Genomic DNA, 25,638 nt, shown 5'->3' on the forward strand with positions numbered 1-25,638 from the left:
GACTTTTGTCCAAACAAATCAGATAAAATATTTGACAGAGTTGCTGGCTATAACGAAATTTTCTTGAAAAGGATTCAGGAAAGTTGCCTAATGATGCTGCAGAGGGATTCAAATTATATTAAAACTTTATGAAAGTAGAAATGATCTAATTGGTTCAATATTTATTGAACGCCTACATTGTATCTACTACTTTTTTCCGGGTGGAAGGTACAATAACATAGAAGACATGGTCCCTATTTGGAAATTTAGAAACTATTGGAGAAGGCAACAGAGCAGCTGGCAAATTAAGAGTGTTCAAATTGTTTAGTATTTCCAAAGAATGGAATATGAATTTCACAAAAAGGGAGTTTACTATGAACTAGAGTAGAGGGATGGGGTTCAAGGAGGAGATGATACTGAAGACCATTTTTAAGGATGGGAGGATTTGGATAGGCAAAGAGAAAAAGGAGGTGTGTTCCTCCTATGGGAGTCTTAAGTGCAAAGACGCAGAGGATGAGGTGAGTTGATGTCTGGAGGAAAGAAAAAGCTGGTTCAACAGCTGTGGGGATCCATGAGATGGAACTTAGACTAGAACTTAGCTAGGCAGAGCAGGAAAGGAAACCTGAGTTAGTTGGGGAACAGCTGAAGGCAGGGAGACCCGCTAGAATATTGTTGTTTAGTCACTAAGTCGTGTCTGACTCTTTTGCGACCCCATCGACTGTAGCCCGTCAGGCTCCTCTGTCTATGGATTCTCCAGGCAAAGAATACTGGAGTGGGTTGCCATTTCCTCCTCCAGGGGATCTTCCTGACCCTGGAATTCAACCTGCTTTTTGTGCATTGGCAGACAGATTCTTTACCACTGAGCCACCAGGGAAGTCAGAATATTGTTACTCTGAACAAAAAAATAAGAGGTATAGGGAAAGAAGTATAGAAATCATCAAGAAAATATACCTGACCTGTTATAAATTTCTAATAATATTATTTTATAGTGTTTTCTTCCTCATTTGGACTTAGCCTCCTATTATTATTTAAGTGTAAATTGTTTGATTAGCAATCAATTAGGAGTAGAAGGAAAAGGATGATTTTAGGTATATGTTTAACATTTTGTTATTGAGTTTTCTCTCCTGAGATAGGCATGTCTTGGTTGGGTTACTTGCAATAAAATATTTATAAAATATTTACTATTCTAGCTCCCAAAGGGATACAGCTTTTTCAGTCATTCAAATGGACATTTACTACATGCCTACCATGGGCTAGCACAGTTCTAGGCTCTGGGATATAAAAGTGGGCAAGATAAAGCCCTCCATCTTAATAAACCTTGCCTACTATGGACAGAGACAGTCAACATAGAACATACATGATATAATTTCAGACAATGATAAGGAAGGGATATAGAATGAGGGAGGGTCTCTCTGAGAAAGGAACATTGAGCAGAGACGTGTTTTGAAGGGAAGTGAAGTCTCTCAGTCGTGTCTAACTCTTTGCGACCCCATGGACTGTAGCCTGCCAGACACCTCCTGGGATTTTTCAGGCAAGAATACTGGAATGGGTTGCCATTTCCTTCCCCAGGGGATCTTCCCGACCCAGGGATCGAACCCAGGTCTCCTGCATTGCAGGCAGACTCTTTTACCATTTGAGCCATCAGGGAATCCCAAGATACGTGTCGCAGGTGTGGAAATCTGTCCCCACCCCCCTTATCTCTTTGACCTCCTCTCCTGTCCATTCACATTTCCTCTGTCCCTAGGCCTCCTCAGGGCTGTGTTTTCTGTGTGGTTCACCATTGTTAGCTAGAATAGCACCTGGCAGTCAATCGGTTGGGGGCAAATGTCCTAGACAGAGAAAAGATGACAGTCTGAGAGGCAGGGATAAGCCTGGAATCATTGGGGAAGAGCAAGAATGCCAGTGTGGCTGGAGTGGAGTCAATGGGAGATGAGGTGGGAAAGGCAGGTAGGACAAGGGGTTTGCATGGGAAAACTCTGAGGATGCCCAACAAGGGAGTAGTCAGCATTCAGATGGGATTTAAAGCCACTGGGCTGGATGAGAGGCCGTGGAAAGGAGTATAGCTACAAGATGGAAGAGGTCTAAAGATGGCAGGTGCATCAGAAGCGCTAAGTGTAGGGCTCAGGAAAACAAGGAGGAGCCTGTGAAGGACACAGAAATGGAGTGGTCAGTGGGTAGGATGAAACAGGAGCTTGGACTGTCCCTGGAGTCAGGTGAGGAATGGGTTTCCTTTCACACATAGAGTTTTGCTTTCTCAAATGCACCCACTGTAATATGGATGACAGGTCTGCCCTGTAAGGTGATAGGCAGGATGAATAAAAACTGCATTGCAATTAATCCTCAATTCTCTTCCGAAGTAACAAACAAGCAATACTCAGTGGGGCTATAGATGTTTGGGGCCATATGTGTTTACATGTGCATACGTGTGTGTCTGTGTAAATGTATAACATTCCTTCAAAAGCAGAGGTTGTCATCCTTAGTCGCACTTTAATGCATCAGTGCTCAGTCTGGATCCCAGACTAATTAAATCTGAAGTTCTGAAGATAGGACCCAGGTAACCATGTAATCTATATATTCAATAAACAAACATCAGCTCTAAATTATCACTCAAGGCACAAAGTCAGTAATATCAGTGTTCCTCTAGCAGCTTACAGTTCTAGATAGAGAGAGACACCTGTAGATTATAATAGTCATGCTGAGTCCTAAAAGAGATATAAATATAGGAGCTATAGGAGCTATAGGAGCACTGAGCAGGGGTGGCCCACTTTGGGAAACCAAGGAAGGCTTTCTGGAGGAGCTGACCATAGAGTGACATTTCAAAAGTAAAGAAGGAACTTGCCAGACAGAATAGAGGAGCCTAAATGATTCACAGAAAACACAGTGCTTGGTTTAAAAAAAAGAAAAGGAGCCCACACAGTAGTAAAGATAATAGATTTTATGTTACCTGTAAATCTAATTTTAAAGATAATAAGACATCAAAGAACACTGGATCAAATTCCATCTGTTGCAGATGAGAAAGCTAAGACCCAGGGAGAAATGACTTGCCTGTTCAATTCAAGGTGGAGTCAGAACAAGGACTCAGGTCTCTGGCTATCCTGCCTGCTGACCTATGTTTAGCAATGCAGTGTCGGCACATCATAGGGTAGCAAGGAGTAGGACATGACTGAAGTGACTTAACATGCATGCACATCAGCAAAGAGTTCTGTTTTCCTTATGTGCTGAGACATGGTTGACTTATTCCTAAAGCAAGCATCAATTGAACATGCCCCGCGTTGGTCTGTTGTATTTGCTGATTTCCATGGTGCAGGTACTGTCACCAGGGCTGATTTCAAACTACCAATATGACATCAGCTGGCTCACAGCATTCCTGAAAAGTCAACAACCTGCTCTCACAAAATGGTACAAGCCAGGTGTAGAACACCTGTGCATGGAAAGCGTTTGACATAGAGAGTAGCTATAGCTTATTATTGGAAAGGTGTGTATTATTAGTATTATTAGTGTTATCATCATGGAGGCTGACTTGAACAAGCAATTACAAATGTGATGAGTGATAGAGGATGCTGGGGATATATATCAGAGGAATCTTAAGCCAATGGAGAAGGTTAAGGACAGTTCAAACACAGGAAACAGTACGTGCAAAGGCCCTGGGGTGGGAAAGAATGTGGGATGTATTTGATGGTAACTAGGAACGGGGAAGAAAGAATGTGAAAGAGAGGTTGGGTTCAAACTGGAAGAGAGGTTGAACCTGCTTGTTTGGCTGCATCCCAAGTGCCATGGGGACCTATTGGAATAGTTTAAAGCTGGGAGTGCCATGGTCAGATTTGCCTTTTCAAGGAGCCTTTTAGCTGCAGCAGAGAGAATGGTTTGGAACCTAGGATGGATTCAGGGAGGTCAGTTTGAGGCCAGTGTGGTGGCCCCAGCCAGAAACGATGGCAGCTTGGACTGGAGTGCCGGTGGTGGGGACAGGCAGAAGTGGATGAAATTTAGGAGGTAGCATTGACGGGACTTGATGATTGATTGGATGGGGTGAAGGTTGGGGAAGGAAAGGGAGGGAGTGACTCAGGTTTCAGGTTTGAAAAATTGGGTGGGTATAGCTTAGAAAGTGATTTTTTAAAAAGGTATAAAGTGCTGAGGGAGTTCAGAGGAAGGACAAAATACTTCCAGCTGGTGGAGAGGTGGGAAGATTTAATATTGTAAAGATGTCAATTAATGAATAAATTTAACACAATGCCAATCAAAGGACCAACAAAATGTTTGGGGAAAACTTTACAAAAGTTCACCTGCAAAAATAAAGGTGCTAAAATAGGACCCCTCATTTTGAAAAATGAGAGGGCTTTGCCCTACCAGACTTTAAAACCTATGTTAAGTTTCGGTAATTAGAAGAATATGGGGTTTTGCAGGAACACACAGAAATGTCATGCAACAGAAGAAAACACTTAAAAATAAACAGTTTTTGTGCACACAACTAGTACAAATACAGAAGTATTTGTATGGGTGAGGAGACATCTCAAGTCAACATGGAAAATATGGAATTTTTAACAAATGGTGTGGGGCCAACTAATTAAGCATTTTAAAAAGTTATATATCTAATTTCATATCACAAAATGAAGCATACTTGAATTAAATATTTTAATTAAATGTAGGCATTAATTAATTTTTTTTAATGTAGGCATTTAAAAAAATTATTATACTTGAGCCTTGCTAAAAGCTTGATCCCAAAGACAGAAACCACTGAGCATAAATATGTGATTACATGAAAAGAAAATGTTTGCATGTCTAAGTTTCAATTATTAAATCAAAAAGATAAGGACAAACTGAAACCATATTTGTTATCTATGACATATTATCCTACACATAAAAAATTCATTTACTTGTTGAGCAAAGTTCATTTTATGCCTACTCTTTGTCAGCCACTACGTTATACATTATGGATAAACAAGTGAATGTTAGAGGTCTTATAAATTAAGGGGGAAAAACTCTCTAAAAGCTAGTAAGGAACATCAGGAGTTAATTCAGGAAGGAATATAATCAAGCAATAAACATGTTTATAAAAATCCTAACCACATTAATAATCAAATAAAAGCAAATTAAGGCAACTACAGGATAACATTTTTTTTTCCTATCAAGGTGGCAAAGATTTTTTTTTAAACAAATGAAAATACCTACGTTGACAAAATTAGAAGAAAGTGGGGGTTTTCTAACACACAGTTCTCCACTCTCAGGAGAGTACCTGATGGTACTAGCCTTAAAAAAAGAAAATGTATGTACCCTTTAACCCAACAATTCTACTTTTAGGAATATATACTTGGGAAACAATTGAGTTTGCCTGAAGGTTGTTTATTCTGAAGCACTGTTAATAAGCACTGTTGAAGCACTGTTAACAGGACTGAAAAACTGTAAACAATCATAAATAACAAAACATCCTTATACTGAAAAACAACTTAGATATTAAAGTAATGCTGTGGGTGCTCAGTCGCTCAGTCGTGTCCAACTCTTTGCAACCCCATGGACTGTAGCCCACCAGTATCTTCTGTCCATGGGATTTCCCAAACAAGAATACTGGAGTGGGTTGCTATTTCCTTCTCCAAAAGCAATGCTGTGGATGTATATTTAATTACATGAAAGACATTGGTGATATATTAAAAAAAAAAAAAAGCTTAAAAACTGTATGTACAATATGGTCTCTGGAGATGCAAGAGAGTCGAATTGGATTGCTCGGTTGGGAAGATTCCCTGGAGAAGGAAATGGCAACCCACTCCAGTATTCTTGCCTGGAGAACCCCATGGACAAAGGAGCCTGGTGAGCTACAGTCCATGGGGTCACAATGAGTCAGACACAACTGGGCGCACGTATGCACGCACGCACACACACACCAATCATGCTGGACCCTGTTCCAGGCATATTGCACTCTAATCTTTTGGGAGGGTCTGAGAATCTGTATTTTAAACAAAGAAATGAGTTTGGGAATGCTGAGTCCTGCTCATCAGGCTGCTGCAGTGACTTCCTGGCTTGTAAAGTATTTGACAACACGGGGCAGTTCTTTTCAGACTGAGTCATTACCCCACAAACACAATAGTATTTACTCATATGTGGAACTTTCTAGAAAGAGACTCCAAAAGCAGGAGGTGGGCAGGAAATTTCCAGCAAACCTCCCCTCCCTCAGCCCTCACCCCACCACTCACATCTTATGGATTGTGGTCCAACTGTTGATGGTTTCCGTATCCAAGGACACACCACCACAATAAACCCAAGCCTATCAGATGGGACTTACCTGGTATAATTAGGCAAAAATGCAGTAATCAGCTCCCCATGGTTGTTGCTGCCAAGTACCGCATAAACAACATCAGGGCTCTGAAAAACAACACGTTTTCTTCGCACATGTAGGAAGGTCTATTTTCCTCCAACCACCACGATTTACTGAAGTGCAGCTTGCTGCTTCAGAGTCAAGAGCTCCACGCGAGCATCCAGCTCGTCAGGAAACGTCCCGCTGCCTCTGTCTGCTTTGAGACCTAGAGGTGGTACCAGCCAAGGCTTGTGAGTGGGGAGAGGTCCCCTACTCCACGGGCCGACTTTGCTGCAGAAACTAGCAGTGGAGAAAAATAATCCTGGTAGGGGGTACCCAGTGAGACCACGGTTACTTGTTTTTTCAGGTAACCATGGTTACTGCATCTTAAGGATGCAGAGAGAGGAGGTCTGTGGCAAGGCATTTGAGAATGGAACTCCACTTTGTCATTAAACTTGAGAGAACTTAGCCCTGGAGTGGAAGACTGTCAGTGACAGAGTTTAGAGATCTGGATTTGAGTCCAAATTTTATGACAAATCCCCTAACCATTCTTTGCCTTCATTTTCTTTTTAAAATTTATTTATTGATTTATTTATTTTTGGTTGTACTGGGTCTTTGCTAGTTGTGGCGTGCGGGCTTCTTGTCGTGGAGCCTGGGCTCTAGCAGCACAGGCTCAGTAGTTGCGGCGCATGGGCTTTAGTTTCCTGTAGCGTGTGGAATCTTCCTGGACCAGGGATCAAACCCATGTCCCCTGCATTGACAGGTGGATTCTAATCCACTGGGCTACCAGGGAAGTCCCTCACGTTAGTTTTCTAACCTAAAAATTGGAAGATATTTATCTCACTGGGAATATGAAATGTAGATATGCAAGTATATTTTGTATAGAAATACACAGATATGAACAAAATTTACTATTGTAAGTGTTTGGCTGTGGGATACATAATTTCTATGATGAGTTCTCTTTGGCTTCCTTCCTCACTGCTGTTTGATCAAGGGTGGACTTTTTTGCTGGCTTCCCAGGTGGCTCAGTGGTAAAGAATCTGTCTGTCAACGTAGGAGACACGGGTTCGATCCCTGGGTTGCGAAGATCCTCTGGCGAAGGAAATGGCAACCCACTCCAGTATTCTTGTCTGGAGAATCCCATGGACAGAGAGCCTGGTGGGCTCCAGTCCACAGGATCACAAAGAGTCGGACACGACTTAACGAGTAAACAACAGTAGACTTTTTTGCATGTGTTCTCTACTGTAGAAGGTGAACTCTTGAAAGACCCACCTTATCATGCCTTTAATATCTGAGTCTGGATTAGAAGTCAGGGTTTTTAGGTGACAGAGAAGGCCAGGGCAGCCAGAGAGCATGTGTGCTGTCTGCAAATAGTTTGAAGGGAAATGAGTTTTCAAAGGAAGAGCCGATCGGGCCCAGCAGGCTCACGTGCAGGCCAAAGAACTGCTTCCCAAGGTGTGTGGTTGAATATGGAAGCTTCTGGCTATGGAGACACCTATAGAAACCAAACAATCCACGTCAACTCACCTCCTCCCCAAAACAATCCTTATCTTTTATTGGTTTGCCAAAAAGTTCTTCTGGGTTTTTCCATAAGATATCATGAAAAAATAGCTTGTGGAAAAACCTGAATGGACTTTTTGGCCAACCCAATACTGTAGCACAAACAAAGTATTTGATTACTCTGTTCATTATTTGGGAGCAGGTGTTACTCAACGAGAAAGTAGACAAGATCAGGAAGCAGTTGGGTGGAGAAACAAAAAGCCTAGGTTATTCCATGGCCCCCCCAAATCATACCCTGCACAGTCCCCTCCCTGGGGCTGGGCATGGGGTTCCACTGAGCCACACTGCACAGATGTGCACACTGGATTCAGATGTTAATAGCTCACCCACATCACATTTCTTTTTTTTCCCTATAGCATTATCCTGAAAAAAAAAATTCTCATTTAAGAAATGAATCTGATTTTTAGTTAAAAATACCCAATTCAGATATCAAAAACTGGCCTGAGTACAATTGTTCCCTGTTTGCACTAGAAACAGGTTGGATGAATAGCCCTCCTGGTAGCCTGCAGTTTTACTGAAGTTGCCTCCACCCCCATCGCCTATAAAATTTGGATCCATCATTTGGCTGAGCCTGAGGAATGATGTCTCCGTTGGAAGCCCCAGAATAGGGGGCCGTTGTTTTGCTAGAGACGTCCCAGCCTCTTAATGGCCTGGTGCTCTCAGCTATAATATTCTAAATACATATTACAGAGAGCAGAGCATATTCATAACTGCTCCGTGGTGGCATTTAGATTTACCCTTGAAATTTATCTTTAATTTTTACAGTTGTCTCCTTAACCATGTATATTACTCCCTTCTTCAAACAATCTGTCTTGCTGCTGCAGTTTTTCTTGAAACCAAAGCGTAATTAAATATTAAATTAATATTTCATTTAAAATTAAATATCAGAGGCTTCCATCTAATCTTTCACTTGTGCACTGCTGGTTCTCACCTCGTGTTCTTGTTCCTATATCCACAAAGGCAGGTACCACTTCTTAATAATGTGTTCCTATATTATCTTTGTTCTTTTTTTTAACAATTGGTGACACTGAACCTTTGCTACATTGAAACAGATGGATATAGGGAGAGATTTCAGTGTAGCAAAAGTTAAAGACAATTCAACAGCCCATGGCTTCAACTCCACCCATCTCCACTTCTCGAAGAATTTCACTTTCACCAAATAAATAAATAATGGGCTTCCCAGGTGGCTCAGTGGTAAAGAATCTGCGTGCCAATGCAGGAGATGTAAGAGTTTGATCCCTGGGTCAGGAAGATCCCCTGGAGAAGCAAATGGCAACCTACTTAGGTATTCTTACCTGGGAAGTCCCAAGGACAAAGGAGCCTGGTGGGGCTACCGGCTATGGGGTCGCAAAGATTCAGACATGACTTAATGACTGAAGAACAGCAACAAATAAGTAATAGTCTTAGAATCATAATGCAAGAACTTACAAGGGGTCTGAGAAAACATTTAATCCAACTTTTTGTTTTTGCAGAGAGATAAACCAAAGTCCACCTGCCTTTGAAGGTGGTAGAGTTGGTCAAGGTTAGGAATTAAGGCAGATCCCAGACAAGGGACAGATTTTTCTCTATCACACCATCAAATGCTATGAAAAATTGACCTTGGGAGCAGATAGCCTTGAATGTTGGACACCTGAGGAGTAAGGTAGATGATAGATGAATAGACGAGAAAATTGGGAGGATTGGGAGCAAGAGAGAGAAACCAAAATCATAGCACAAACAAGGCAGACCTCACAGAAATAAATACACGTGTGCATGCGTGGGTAATCGCTTCAGCTGTGTCCATCTCTTTTTGACCCCATGGCCTGTAGCCCACCAGGCTCCTCTGTCCATGGGATTCTCCAGGTGAGAGTACTGGAGTGGGTTGCCATGCCCTCCTCCAGAGGATCTTCCTGACCCAGGAATCGAACTTGATTCTCTTATGTCTCCTGCACTGGCAGGCAGGTTCTTTACCACTAGCGCCACTTGGGAAGCCTCACAGGAATTAATGCATAAGATCAAAGCACTTTGAAGATATAGTCACTGGGGGAAGACCAGAACAGACTTCCTAAAGGGGGCTTGAAGGCAGGGGCTAGTTTGCATGCATGTAAATTTCCTCCCCAAGCAAGGGTTTTATGCCTTCCTGTCCTGTCAAAGGAGAGTTACTGTCTTAGATGAGCACCATATGGAGAGGTATTCTTTTTATTTTTTTTTTTAACTTTTAATTTTGTATTGGGGTATAGCTGATTCACAGTGTTCTAACAGTTTCAGGTGAACAGTAAAGGGACATAGTGATACATAATCATGAATCCATTCTCTCCCAAACCCCCCTCCCATCCAGGCTGCCCCATAACAGTGAACAGAGTTCCATGTGGTATCCAGTAGGTCCTTGTTGGTTATCCATAGAGAGAAGTTCCTCAAGCAGGTTTTCTCTTGTGCATGCATCTCAAAGTCCATTTTCTGATCTGGTACTTGCCTGGCAGCCACATTACATAGATTTGAGGTTTATTGAGCAAGATTCTTTTTCCATTGCTTTATTGAATTATTGGAGAAGGTTGAGATTTAGAGTCAGGGCTGGAAGAATCCTTTAATTCTATGGCCTGGACCCCTCAGGGGCCTGTGGGCTCTGTGATGAAAGTGAAGACCCTCTGCTGCAGATGGATACACACAGATGCAGACAGACAACTAGGCTCAGACTTTCTAGACTTTTGTCAGCCTCTTATTGGCCATCTGTAGGCTCCATGATGATCCTAGGTGCCAACTGAAGACTTACTAATGAAGAAAGCTGTAACTGAGATCAACATCCCAGAGTCGCAGCCTGACAGAGTACTCAGATCTCCTTGCCCCCTCATTTTACTTGTCTCCTCTCAAATTTCTGCAAGGGAACTTGATCAGCCCTTGCTATTGCCATCTTGGTGGTCAGTACTTTTACTGGTCAAAGGCAGAAATGACCACTTGCCTGCGAAGTCAATGCTGTCTTTGTTGAGGGTAGACCAGAATTCTAACCAGGAGTCCCCTTTCCATGTTGGCCATGGGAAGAACCTCTATTTCTGGGAAACTTAAGTAGAGGCAAAAACTGGGGTAAGTATTATCTGCTCTCCATGCCTCCTGTTAAGGAAAAAAACCAATCATATAGAATTTATCCATCTCACTAACCCTTTGGGAAAATTAATATTGAGCAACAGCCAGTTTTTTTTTTTTTAAATGAGTGGTTCCCAGTAGATATTTTTAGTTAAATACTATTTACTTTATAAAGAAACCCTTCACACATTGCTTATGGTTTATATCTATTCATTGGGTCAAAGATATGTAAGCAACCTCATATATTATACCCGCAATCAAAATGAGAAATGACACATAAGATCCAGGCTCTCAGGAGAAACATTATGAAATCTCAAGGTATTGATGAAAGTTTTTCCAAGGCTGATCCAAATGGGATTTAGATTCTGTGGCAGTTGAAATGTGTATTATTAAACTCCTTAAGCAAACCCGGATGACTCCCAGTGGAGGATTAAGACATTCTATGTATAGCAAAGACGAAATTCTCATGTCTGAGTTTTCTCTATTGAATTCCCCCTTGATTAGCTTCTGTAATATTTAACTTCATGCCATGCCATAATTATTTAATAAAAGGTAAATATAAATTATATTTCAGTGGGGATTTGACCTTTTACCTTAATGTTAATGTTACCAAAGAAAGACATAGATAAATAGAGCCTATAGATCGAAGCCTATTTTTAATTTACTCTGTTTTTGCCTTGCCAGCTTTTCTCTGTGTCCCTCTCAGCCAAGAGGTTGGCAGGACTTCACACCACCCCCACACTCCATGTGGTAGCAGAGGCTGTAAATTCACACTGATGATGGCGGTTAATGATCTGTTGGCCCTTAGAGACAGTCTTGGGGCTGGTCTTGGGCACCTCATTAGTTAATTGAGGTTTACTTGGCTCGCAACAGGACTGAAAAGTCAGAGAACACCGAGGGAGGTGGGGAGCGGGAAAAGCTGGGACTCAAGGTGAGGCTGAAGTGATAGGATGCAAAACAGCTGGTCCAATGGGAAGTGAGTTTGGACCCAGAATAAAAACTGTTCAATGCAACCCTGATTTTTTTTTTTTTTAAGATGTGGACCATTTTTAAAGTCTTTATTGAGTTTGTTACAATATTGTTTCTGGCTTTTTGGCCCAGAGGCATGTGGGATCTTAGTTCCCTGACCAGGGGTCGAACCCACACACCCTGCATTGGAAGGCATGGTCTTAACCACTGGACCACAAGGGAGGTTCCCAACCCTGAGGTTTTGAAGGCTGAACTCTTGAGGGATTGACTGATTTTTCTTCTTACACTTCGGTATTGACTAAAGAGTTTGGGCTTCATGATTTTTACTTCAAAATTTCACTAAAGTGGCATGCTGTGTGTGTGTTCACACACACATCCGTGTGATTATTCCCTGTCCATATAGATATACACGACAGTGTATTTCACCATCTTTCTCATCTTGGATACACACAGAACCCATCCATAGCATATGCCTAGGAAGTCTGGCAGGGGCCTCCAGAAAACACTCAACATGAGAAAGAGATGAGTATGTCTATTTTGCTTCATCAGCTTAAAATGTGAATTGCTAATTCCATGTGGTCAGGAGCACCTGCTGTTTCTGATGTAGATGAGGAGCCTGGACAAGTGGGCAAATGAGATAAACCAGACATCACCCTGGTGTCCTGGTAGTTTTCATCTAAGAGGGACAACAGTGGGTACAACTGTGTGATAAAGTTTACAAAAGAGAGGGCTTCCCTGGTGGCTCAGTGGTAAAGACCTTGCCTGCCAATGCAGGAGATGCAGGTTCAATTCCTGGTCCAGGAGGATCCCACACACCTCGGGGTAACTAAGCCTGTGTGCCACAGCTACTGAGCCTGTGCTCTAGAGCCTGGGAGCCACAACTACCAAAGCCCTCGTGCCCTCCAGCCTGTGCTCTGAAACAAGAGAAGTCACCACAATGAGAAGCCTGAGTACCACAACTGGAGAGTAGCCCCTGCTCGCCACAACTAGAGAAAAGCCCATGCAGCAACGAAGACCCAGCACAGCCAAAAATAAATAAATAAAGTTATATAAAAATAGAGTCTATGAAAGAGAAAGCATTCTGTGTGCTAATTAGAGCCCAGCTTTAGCAGATTACTCTGTGAGCAGCAGGAAGGACCTAGGAATAAGGATATTAGTGGCAGGCTGAGGATAGACCTCTAGGGCTTCTCTGAGAGGGGGCGAGAATTTGGTAACAATGAAGATGGGAGGGAAGGGACAAGGACAGTCATGGAGACAGTGGGGACCTTGGTTGGGGGTGGCTAGATTCTCTACCTTATGGGTTGTTCCCTTACTTTATGGTCAGCGTGGTGTAAGCATGCTGTTGTTAGCTGCTCAGTCATGTCTGACTCTTTGCGACCCCATGGACTGTAGCTCACCAGGTTACTCTGTCCTTGGAATTCTCCAGGCAAGAACACTGGAGAGGGTTGCCATTCCCTTCTCTAGGGGATCTTCCCAAGCCAGGGATCGAACCCGTGTCTCCTGTATTGGCAGGTGGATTCTTTACCACTAGCACCACCTTGGAGCTGCATTTAAAATAGGGATAAAATGCATGTTATAGGGTTGTAATGAGGATTAAATGAGCTAATATATGTAAAATGCATTAACATAATGCCTGTAACATAGTAAGCCTTCAGTACATTCTAACAGCTATCATAACAATTTTCATTGTTGAATATTATAGCCACTAAAAATCCTCTTATTAAAGAAAAAGTCTTCAGAAATTGCTGACATTATAGTGTTAAGCAGGGAAAAAACAGTTTATGGAATAATTCAATTACACCCACAGCTATTCTTACATGTGTTTCTGGGTGAGATGGTAATATGAGTGCGTATGTCTGTGCTCAGTTGCTTCGGTCGTGTCTGACTCTTTTGCAACCCTATGGACTGTAGCTCGCCAGGCTCCTCTGTTCATGGGATTCTCCAGGCACGAAAACTGGAGTGGGTTGCCATGCCCTCCTCCAGGGGGTCTTCTGGACCCAGGGATCAACCTGTGTCTCTTGTGTCTCCTGCATTGGCAGGCAGGTTCTTAACCACTAGTGCCACCTGGGAAGCCCCGGTAATATGAGTACAAGTGTTTAATTGGCCCCCATCCACAATTTATTGAAGGATATTTTCAAGAAAGCATAAAACTAAGGGAGACCTGGTATTTGTGTGTGAAGCTAAACTGGTCTCATCACAATGCTAGAGATTCTGTGTCCCTCTGCATGCAGGCAGGGTTGTGTTGGAGGATGTGACATTCTGCTCATGGGAACAGATGAGGCGAGCCAGGAAATCAGGGAGAACCCTGACAAAACCTCCCAGGTGCCCCCCTCAGAGTGAGGACAAGGGACACAGCACAAACTTGATCTAGAATTCAAAAAGAATACTCAAAAATTCTGTGTCCAGAGAAAGTGTCATTAATGTGTGAGGAAGACAGAAAGATATTCTCTTATTTCAAGGGCCCTGACAGAATTCGATTCTTATTCCTACTAAAATAACCTGACTTCTGGAGAACTGGATCAGTCAAGAATGGAAAAGTTATGGTTCCACAGGACCACTGGTTAACAGAAAAAGTGGTTAAACATACAGTATCTGAATTATTGTTAATATGAGGACATGGTTTAACAGAAATATGGAAATTAATGTCTAAAAGAGACAGATCATAGAAAATCTAGTAATAGGAATATTAGCTGAGGAGGATAAACCATTAACAAAAATGTAAAGGTAGGCAGAATGAGGTGGAGGAATTAAAGGTAAGCAACATTTTGTATATGTGGAGGGGCTCCATAGACTCAAGCAATTAGGAAAAGCAAAATATTTTCAGAGAAAGTCAGAGGTACTATTCTAAATTAAAATAGAGTGTTCATCTTCCTAGTCACTAGAGAAAATATATATACATTAAAAACCTATTAGACATACAAGGAGCATGTGGAAGGGTAAATTTATAGCAGCAATTATGTAGAAAATATGTTAAATAATATGATCAAAAAGATATATTAAATAATACATTTAAAGCATTTCCCATGGAACACAGACAAGACTAATATGAATTCACAAAAAAACTTAATAAATTCCAAAAGGCAGATATTCTATACACCACCTTTTTTAATCCAGTGCAATTAATTAGAATAAATAATTAACAATTTAATACTCAATCACCTAGAAATCTTAGGATATTCTCTTTGGAACTAAAGGAAGACAAAATTAGAAATAGGACTGTTCAGAAAGTGTAACAAAGTTGGTGTCGGTGGTGGGGTTACCGTGTGGAGAGTCATAAATAGGAGATTAGAAATTTTAAGCAAATACTATAATAAAATTCATGCTAAAACATTTAAAACCTTAATGAAATGCATGATTTCTTTTTAAAAAATAATTTTATGTATTATATTTTGTTTTTGGCTGTGCTGGGTCTTCATTGCTGCACGGGCTTTCTCTAGTTGCAGTGAGTGGGGGCTACTCTCTAGTTGAAGTGCGTGAACTTCTCATTGCAGTGGCTTCTCTTGTTGCAGAGGGTGGGCTCTAGGGCGTACAGGCTTCAGTGGCACAGGGGCTCAGTAGTTGCAGCTCCCAGGCTCCAGAGCACAGGCTCAATAGTTGTGGTGCACAGGCTTAGTTGCTCTGCAGCATGTGGGATCTTCCCAGATGAGGGATTGAACCTGTGCCTCTTGCATTGGCAGGTGGATTGTTTACCACTGAGCCACCAGGGAAGCCTGAAATGCATGACCTTTTGATGGCTGATGGCTATGTGGTGTCAGTAGCATGAGACTGCAGTATCTTGAATGGGAGGAGTCTATGAGCCATCCATGTGGACATTTCCAGCCAATACTTGGAAAAATAAGGCTGACTCTTGGGCAAGTTACCTGAACTGCAGATAAAGATTTGTGACAGGATGTAGCTTGACATGGGAATCATGTGGGCACTCATGAGGTTGCTGAGGAAGAAGGTATAGGCAAGCAGAAGACTGCCTTGGCCACAAGAAACATCAGCATTTCTTGTTGCCTTGGCAACAAGAAGCATCAGATGGACAGAGGAAGAGCAGTCCTCAAGGTAGGCTGAGACGGCATGACTAGAGTGGTAGGGTGAAACAGGGCAATGTGCATTCAGGAAAGTCAGTGAGTGGACATATTGCCAGCAGGAGAGTGGTGTCAAATGCTAACTTGAGTTTAAGGTAAGAATGGAAAAGTTCCTCTTGGTTTGGCTGCAATGTTATTGGTGACTTTGAAAAGAACAATTTCACTGGGGTTCTTTCTAACTTTTAGTCAAGAGATACTACCCATGCTATATAAATATTATAGTACATAGGATAAAATATAGAAAGCTTCTCAATTTATTTTTCAAAGTGGGTATAAAATAAAAATCAATCAGAAGCCAAATACACCATGTACAGTATCCCAGTTATTAATATGGGCACACAAATACCAGCAATAATAACAGTAACAGATGCTTGTTGAGGGCTCAGAATGTGCCAGGTGCCATTCTCAGTGATGTAATTGATTTCATCCCCACACCAGCAATCATAAGAAAATATTAATGAATTGCATTCAGAAATATACTGAGCAAATTATATACTGCATCCATGAGTTGCCATTTAATTGTGAAATATTGAGAAATATATTCTAAGGGGGGCTTCCCTGGTGGCTCAGAGGTTAAAGCGTCTGCCTGCAATGTGGGAGACCCAGGTTCGATCCCTGGGTTGGGAAGATCCCCTGGAGAAGGAAATGGCAACCCACTCCAATATTCTTGCCTGGAGAATCCCATGGAGGGAGGAGCCTGGAGATTTCATATGATTGTAATTTTCTAAAATTCTAAGAATTTCTGATAAAAGCCCTTATCAAAGCATGATAACTAAAGTGAAAATGTTAGTCACTTGGTCGTGTCCAACTCTTTGCAACTTCATGGACTATAGCTTGTCAAGCTCCTCTTGTCTGTGGAATTCTCTAGGCAAGAATACTGGAGTGGGTATCCATTCCCTTCTCCAGGAGATCTTCCCAACTCAGGGACTGAACCCAGTTCTCCTGCATTGCAGGCAGATTCTTTACTGTCTGAGCCACCAGGGAAGCCCATGATATATAATATTTATAAATAAATTAAAAAAATGATAACTAATATTTATCTCAAATATCCAGTATCACATTTGGTATGGAAGTGTGTCATTCCCGTTTAAAGGGGGACAAAAAGCAAGAATATCCACTATCATCCTTTTTTCAGATACTTTTTGGGAAGTTTCAGCCAATACAAGGATGACATTAAGAGAACTAAATGGAATTAATATACTTATCAAAAGAAGACAAGCTGATCATGAAGTGTAGATGCTCTGAATGTTCAAGCCTAAGAATAAACTGGAAAAAAACACATTTGTCAGGGGTTACCATTGGTTACAATCTTTTATTGCAAAGAACTGTACTGGGAACATGATATACACTGTTTCATTTAATTTTGACAGCAAACCCATGAACTAGATTTTAAACAGAAGCTCACAGAAATTAATGGTAGAGCTGGATTCAAACCCAAGATCCACTTGACTCTAAAGCTGATTCTCTTAATGACTATACCATATACTGCCACACACTACCCTTCGCACGCTGCCTGTGCAGACACATAAAAACCAAAGTTTTTCTAGGTGCTAGTAAAACTCGTAGAAAATGTGATGAGGGAGTAATCATATTCACAATAAAATCAACAGACAATGAAATACATAGCAAAAAAAAAAAAACTTGCTACCTAAATAGTGAGCAGTACACATTTTACTGGTAGACCTAAAGATTTCGTTTATTTATAGTTATGTATACACAAATACCCCCTGACCCACGTGTGTGTGTATTTGCCAGATCTTGGAGCTGGGATGGTCTTTCTACCTATAATACCTAAGAACAAATTTGGATATGTTATTGTAACATGGTGATAGAATGTTAAAAATATTAACATGTAAAGTGTTTTTACAAGTTAAAAAAGGCCTATTTCTCAAAAGAAATGAGTACAGAAAGTATTAATAAGCAGCTCATAAAAGAAGAAATCAAAATGTTCAGCAAGTATAAGAAAAAACTCTTCAATCTCACTGATGAATGAAGAAATAAGTTTAAATGACCACATGCCCTGCTGGAGGGAGTATAAATTTATATATTCTTCTAAGGAGTGACCTGACAGTATGTGTAAGTGGAAGTGAAGTCGCTCAGTCGTGTCCGACTCTTTGCGACCCCATGGACCGTGTAGCCTACCAGGCTCCTCTGTCCATGGGATTTTCCAGGCAATAGTACTGAAGTGGATTGCCAAGGCCTTAAATCTGAATCATAATTTTTGGTCTAGTAATTCTAGTTCTTGGAATTTTCCAATTGATATAATCAAAGTTATGCACAAAGGATAATTATTGCTCTGATTTTTATAATAGTGAGAAATTAGGACCATGTTAAATACCAAACATTAGGAAGCCATTTAAATAAATTATAGACCATGTCATGGAAAAAATATGCACGAATTTTAAATAATGTTATAAAAGAATATTTAATAACCTGGGGAAAAGTTTGATATATTGTTAAATGAATAAAAAGTAGGTTATGTAACAGTGTGAATAGTATGTCTCTGAATAATTTTTAGTATGTGTGTGTGTTTAAATCTTGGAGGATATATACAAAAATGTTAACCCGATCATCTCTAAAATTATGAGATTATGGATGATGTTATTTTTCCTTCTATATTTAAAAATTTTAATAATTTCTTTAAAGAAAAAGTGTTGCTTTGAGAATTCAAATGATAGCAACAAATATTCATAGAACATATATGCAAAAAGGAAGATTAAAAAGAAAATACACCCTCTTGTGTTTACTGCTGCCTAATGGAAGTGGAGGTGATTATTATTTTATCCTTTCTATCTTTTTCCTTTACTTTGATCACATATTAATTTTAAAACCATAAAATTTAAGCAACCAAACTTTTAAAAAGTAAAGAAAGAGAGGAAGAAAGACAAAGGATAAAGGAATCAGTCCCCCAAAACTCTTTAGCATAGTAGAAGTGCTGAAATAAGTCCTTCATTCATTCATTCACTGTCTCACTCATTTCACAATTGCTGACAGTAAGTGCCAGCTATGTGCCAGGCACTGTCTCTAACAATGAGAACACAGGAGCAAAGTACGTGTGAGTTCTGCTCTTATGGAACTTGCAGTATCTGATGGAGCCTGACATGAAGTGAATGTACGTGTAACAAAATGTAATTGAAAATTCTGGAATCATATTATGCATAAGAACAGAGTTTTGTAAACTCACAAAAGATTTATAGATGTATAAATATAAATATTTAAGAACATAATTAAGAAAAAGTGATATTTAGGGGAAGAATTACTAGATGATGAGACATTGGGGAAAAGGCAAGGAGGGAAGAAAGGAAAGGCATGCTGCTGCTGCTAAGTCGCTTCAGTCGTGTCCGACTCTGTGCGACCCCATACGTGGCAGCCCACCAGGCTCCCCCATCCCTGGGATTCTCCAGGCAAGAACACTGGAGTGGGTTGTCATTTCCTTCTCCAATGTATGAAAGTGAAAAGTGAAAGTGAAGTCGCTCAGTCGTGTCCGACTCTAGCGACCCCATCGACTGCAGCCTACCAGGCTCCTCCATCCATGGGATTTTTCCAGGCAAAAGTACTGGAGTGGGGTGCCATTGCATGGAAAGGTATTAATACTTTATTGTCTTCAGAAGAAACTGGGATGGGATATGATTGATTGTGTAATGTTTCTGAGTAGTTGAGAGTGAGCAAAGAATGATAAGTGTGTGCACTGAAGGCAGAAATGATAAAGTAATTATAATAATCTTGACATTTGAGACATCATTCTAATGACCAAATTACTATTAATTCTAAACTTATAAATGTGAATTAACCAATGTCAATAGCAAAAATCCTTAGTTGATTGAAACAACTGTGTCAATTCTTAGAAAGATAATATCAGAACCTTTCTATTATACATAGCAGACTTAACCAGATACCTTGCTCTATGGCCAGTTTACATCCTCAAGAAGAGGACTTTTGTTTTTCAGCATTAAATGAACCCACCATAGACTATGGCTTTCAGAGACTGCAGAAGGTCATCCCAAGACATCCTGGAGATCCTGAGAGATTAGCTAAGGTAATACACTTTGGAAAATGACATGTGAAAACCTTCTTGTAAAATTTCAGTAAACTTAGATAAACCTAGAGACTTAGGTCTCTTTAAAATTAAGTTAGGCATCCCTTGTCCGACATACAAACTTTCAGTTCTAAGATGAGTGATTTCTGGGGATCTAATGTACATCATGGTAACTATAGTTAATAATCCTATATTGTATACTTGAATAGGTCTTAACAATTATCACCACAAAATGAAAACAAAAAAGGTAATTACTGTGAAGGGGATGGAGGTGGTAACTAACATTATTGTAGTAATCATTTCACAGTATACATGTGGCTCAAATCATCATGCTTTGTAGTATCAACTTACATATGTTGTATGTCAATAATATCTCAAAAAAAGCTGGGGGAATCAGTAAATAAAGGAGCATATAATTTCTGGAGGTGTATACTCTATAAATATTATAATATTACTATATAATGTTTTTTACAAGAGAAACTACACTTTCAACGTCCAATATAGTAACTCCCAGCTTGCTGGGCTGTTGGGCCTATAAGATGAAGCTAGTCCAAATTGAGATGTACTATAAAACATGCACCAGATTGAAAAGACTTAGTATGAAAAAAAAAGAATACAATCTGTCTCATTAATTACATGTTGAAATGATAATATTTTGCATGTATTGGGTTAAATAAAATATAATAAAAATTAAATTAGGCCTTGAAATTGGGCTAAGCTTGAGGTACAAGATGCTCATAAAATATCTACTAACTATGGAATATGTTATGATGAATCTCTGAGCAAATACAAAATCTGAAAATTTGGACCTGTGAGTATTCAACTTATAAAACACTGCCAACTTCATGAAAAATAAATAATTGAAAAATTGTCTGAAAGTGTAAGTTCCAATTCATTTTTATTTAAATGTAATTTTATTTACCCATTATTACAGGGACATATTAATCCACAATCAAGTATTCACTGAGGGCCCAGTACATACACAGATATTCATGGAAGTGAAAAACACCCATATATTAACAAATTTCTATAAAATGAAGATATCATGTATGAAACGAGATGCCAGTCCAGGTTCAATGCACGATACTGGATGCTTGGGGCTAGTGCACTGGGACGACCCAGAGGGATGGTATGGGGAGGGAGGAGGGAGGAGGGTTCAGGATGGGGAGCACATGTATACCTGTGATGGATTCATTTTGATATTTGGCAAAACTAATACAATTATGTAAAGTTTAAAAATAAAATAAAATTAAAAAAATAATAAAAATAAAATTGAAAAAAAATGTATCCCTTTTAAATCAACTTGCTCACAAAAATTCTATTGTATATCTGGCCCATTATTTTCACTTTCTTTATTTAAAATCACATCAGTTTATTAGGTATTGATTAATGAGAAATTATGAAGTTTCAACATTTACATTTGCCCTTAAAGCACAAACATTACAAAATTCCATCTTCTCTTTTCTGTAGTGAGTGAAATTCAAGTACTGCAGTTGCTGCTCCATTGCACCTTTATTTTCCTCTCAGAAAAATCCCCAGCCCCCCCATTAAATTAGATGATATCTGGAAAGTAGGTTAATAGCAATTTAAAAGGCTGTTAAAAACAGGAGGTGGAAAAGACACAATGAGAGGAAAGGGATTACTGATTACTAATTCTCTCTGGTTAAAGTGAACAGGGGGAAATATTATTGAAAGAATTCATCTTTATTAGAGTAAAATTTTGCAGAAGGCATTGCCAAGATCATTTCAGGACTCTGGACAACTCCTTGGCAAGTGGTTTGACTCAGGCCAGTCAATCAATTTGAGAATATTTGGTTAATTAGAGTACCAGATTTTTTTTAATGGAATAGTCTGAAAGTAGTTTTTAATGGAACTCCCATGACATTACTAATGTTAACCGACTCCACCCTTAATCTGGTTGTTTTTTGTCTTGGTAGCCCAGCTCTTTATGGAGCCTTTTCAGTGAGATGAATTTCATGCAGATACATATTTATAGAGGAGTTTATATGTGTTATTATTTATTTTCTACCTGTCAAAGTGAATAGAAGACATCATGGCTAGTGACTTACATTTTAGTGGGATACCTGGACTTTTGATTTTTGTAGGTAATTTTCCTTTGTGTTGGCCAATTGAGGTTTTACCTTTGCTGATACCCAGCTTTCTTTTCTTTTTCCAGGAAATGCTATTGAAAAGAGCGGCAGATCTGGTGGAGGCGCTCTATGGAACACCACACAATAACCAGGTTAGAAGTTCACATCTCACACTCTCTTGAGATTGATTCTTTTCTTTTCTTTTTTTTTTTAATTCAAGTATACTGATCCTGGGCTGGGAAGATCCCCTGGAAAAGGGAAGGGCTACCCACTCCAGTATTCTCGCCTAGAGAATTCCATGGACAGAAGAGCCTGGCGGGTTGCAAAGAGTTGTAAAGAGTCAGACGCAACTGAGCAACTCGCTTTTTCCACATAGTTTATGTAGTTGATTAAGTCCAATTCCTCACTTGATAGTTCAAATGGGAAAGAATCCACCTGCCGGTGCAGGAGACACGGGAGACATGGGTTCGATCCCTGGGTGGTGAAGATCCCCTGGAGGAGAGTATGGCAACCCACTCCAGTATTCTTGCCTGGGAAATCCCTTGACAGAGGAGCCTGGTGGGCTACAGTCCATGGGGTCAGAAAGAGCTGGGCACAACTGAACACACACCTGCCAGCACAGCTGATTTACAATGTTGTGTTAGTTTTAGGTGTGCAGAAGAGTGATTCAGGTATACACACACATATATATCTTTTTTCAGATTATTTTTCCTTCCAGATTATTATAAAATATTGAGTATAGTTTGACTCCTGTTGCTCAATACAAACACTCACCTCCACCTGCCATTTTGTAGGACATCATTTTGAAGCGAGCCGCGGACATCGCTGAAGCCCTCTACAGTGTCCCCAGGAATCCCAGCCAGATCCCAGCTCTCTCCAGCTCCCCGGCTCACAGTGGCATGATGGGCATCAATTCCTATGGCAGCCAGCTCGGGGTCAGCATCTCAGAGTCAACACAGGGAAACAATCAAGGTACTGCCTTTCTCAGACTCAAAATACAAACATCTTATGCATTTAAAAGATTGGCTCTGCTGGAGTTGAAAGAAGTGAATGTTTGATTCTTATGTCATGAAAAGAGTGTGTCCTACTCACAACCAGACAAATCAAAATGATTGCCTGAGGAAACCCAGAAAAAATGCTCCATCAAAGTGATTCAAAGTACCAGAGAGGGTGCAACTCTCTCTCTGAGCCCGCCTGTGTGTCTATCCATACTTGTTTTCCTCCTAATAAACACTTTACTTGTCTCACGACTCAAAAAAAAAAGAAAATGTGTCCCAGATAAGCAATGCAGTAATTGGATTATCTCAACATTAGATGTATTGTTAGAGTTTCAGCTTTTTAAGTACCAGGTAGAATACTTCAATGGAAATATTTAAAGATACGATGAAGTATTATGAATTTAGAAGAGTTTAGGCTTACTGCAGCCAGATATACAGGTATTATTTGAATAAAATGTACACTTCTGTTATTGTAATCATCAAAATGAATAATGGAAAGAAGCAGAGTTATTGCCATTATTGTTACCTGCACCCAGATTACTAGTACCAAGGGTGGGTGGCTTATATTTGTTTGGTAACCTCTGTTTGTATATTATCTCATATATGAATATATACAAATGTATGCAAATAAATGGGAAACTCAGGTGGCTCAGTGGTAAAGAATCCGCCTGCCAATGTAGGAGATGTAGGAGATGCAGGTTCGACCCCTGGGTTGGGAAAGATCCCCTGGAGGAGGAAATGGCAACCAACTCCAGTATTTTTGCCTGGGAAATTCCATGGAAAAAGGAGCCTGGAAGCTTCAGTCCACGGGGTCACAAAGAGTCAGACACAACTTAGTGGCTGAGCACACACATACATAGATACAAATATATATAGACAGCAACACAGCTAACTGTGCTTTCATATGTAAAACATATTGTGTACAGATTTTAGTCACTGAGATTGATTTCATTAAGGTGCTACATTTATCATAAGTCATTTTTTAAAAGGAGTAAATGTTTCTGCTGATATCCCTAACTTTGGGATCATTTTACTTCTAATTTTATTCATCCATTACAAGGGAATTCCTCACTCTCATGCCCAGGGCAAGTTCTTCTTACAGAAATGTGGGTGGGACATTATTACCTTTTGTCCCCCCAAATTTGTGTCATTTCTTTAATACCTTTAGAGGCAGTTATCCAACATGGGTTAGTTCAGGCTAGATTAGGTGATGTCTGCTAGGGTTTCAGAAATATGGGGAGAAGCAATTCCGCTTATGGACTGGCTCTCCCTTGCATTCCATTGCTGATGCTTCCAAGTCTTTGGACAGCCCATTTAGATGAACTTGTCAATGCATTTTGAAAACACACCCCACCTCACCCAACAGGGCACAGTAACAACTTCAAACTTCTATAGCTGTGATCAGTAGAATGCTAGTGGCCCTTGCGATGTTACTAGAACTCCTTTCCTTACCACACCCAGAAAAGATGCTCTGGTGCGTGAAATTTGGGAAACACTAGGTTAGCAAAGTTAAACCAGTTTATTTATTCTCTGTTGTTGCTCAGTCCCTAAGTCATAGCCAACTCTTTGTAACCCCATGGACTGCAGCACAACAGGCTCTCTATTCTTCACTGTCTCCTGGAGTTTGCTCAAATTCATGTCCATTGAGTTGGTGATGCTATCTAACCGTCTCATCTCTCCCACCCCCATCTCCTTTTGCCTTCAATCTTTCCAAGCATCAGAGTCTTTTCCAATGAGTCAGTTCTTTGCATCAGGTGGCCTAATTATTGGAGCTTCAGTACCATATATGAATCTTCAATGAATGGCCACCGTATGCACCATCTTCCAAGCTTCATTTGACCAGAGAATGCTTTTCTCAGTGACACCCATCAAGTATCTCAGGGGGCTTTAGTGTTACATGAGATATGATTTGGGAGATGTCACTGCACACTGCCCCTTAGTCAACCACTCCTTAGTGTGAGTTGGAGATGTTGACTGCAAATGGGAAAGAGGAGGAAGGTTTTGTGCAGAATGGGGAAGAGATAGGAAGGTATGACAAGTCTGAAGACAAACTGCAGACTTCCCCCTGCAGCCCACAGTCAGCCTGGTGGAATTCTACAGACTGGGAGCTTTGTGCACCTACGCTGCCATATTTGGTCTCTGCTGTGTGTGTGAGTGCGCCTGCGCGTCCAGGCTCATTTATCTGGGCTTTTCTTTGTTGTCCAGGATACATCCGCAACACGAGCAGCATCTCTCCACGGGGCTATTCTTCCAGCTCCACCCCCCAGCAGTCTAACTACAGCACCTCCAGTAACAGCATGAATGGCTACAGCAACGTCCCCATGGCCAACCTGGGTGTTCCAGGGTCACCGGGATTTCTCAACGGCTCCCCCACCGGCCCCTTATGGAAGTAAGTGCCTTGTTCCTCAGGCCAGCTCTCCCTGCCTCTCTGTCCCTGGGTTTTACTGTCTAGCCTTTTAAGAGACAGTAGCATATCTGCATTTTAGACTCATGGAGGCGTGGTCCAATTTCCTGATGAAACATCCTTCCTGCCATTTGTACGTCTCCTTTAGTGGACTTGGGCTTATTGGTTTGTGCTGTGCTATGTCGCTAA

At 40.6% G+C, this 25,638-nt stretch overlaps 1 protein-coding gene across 1 annotated transcript in view; it reads left to right on the plus strand.

Moving 5' to 3' along the window:
- Window positions 1–25,638, plus strand: part of EBF2 (EBF transcription factor 2) — a 220,796-nt gene that overhangs the window by 174,308 nt on the left and 20,850 nt on the right. Inside the window, exons 11-14 of the mRNA XM_070375498.1 lie at window positions 19,869–19,957; window positions 22,134–22,199; window positions 22,842–23,019; window positions 25,251–25,434. Of these exons, the coding sequence (XP_070231599.1) occupies window positions 19,869–19,957; window positions 22,134–22,199; window positions 22,842–23,019; window positions 25,251–25,434 (517 nt within the window). The remainder of the gene's footprint in view (window positions 1–19,868; window positions 19,958–22,133; window positions 22,200–22,841; window positions 23,020–25,250; window positions 25,435–25,638) is intronic.

The sequence above is a fragment of the Bos mutus genome, chromosome 8, assembly GCF_027580195.1.
Source record: "Bos mutus isolate GX-2022 chromosome 8, NWIPB_WYAK_1.1, whole genome shotgun sequence".
NCBI classification, from domain to species: Eukaryota; Metazoa; Chordata; class Mammalia; order Artiodactyla; family Bovidae; genus Bos; species Bos mutus.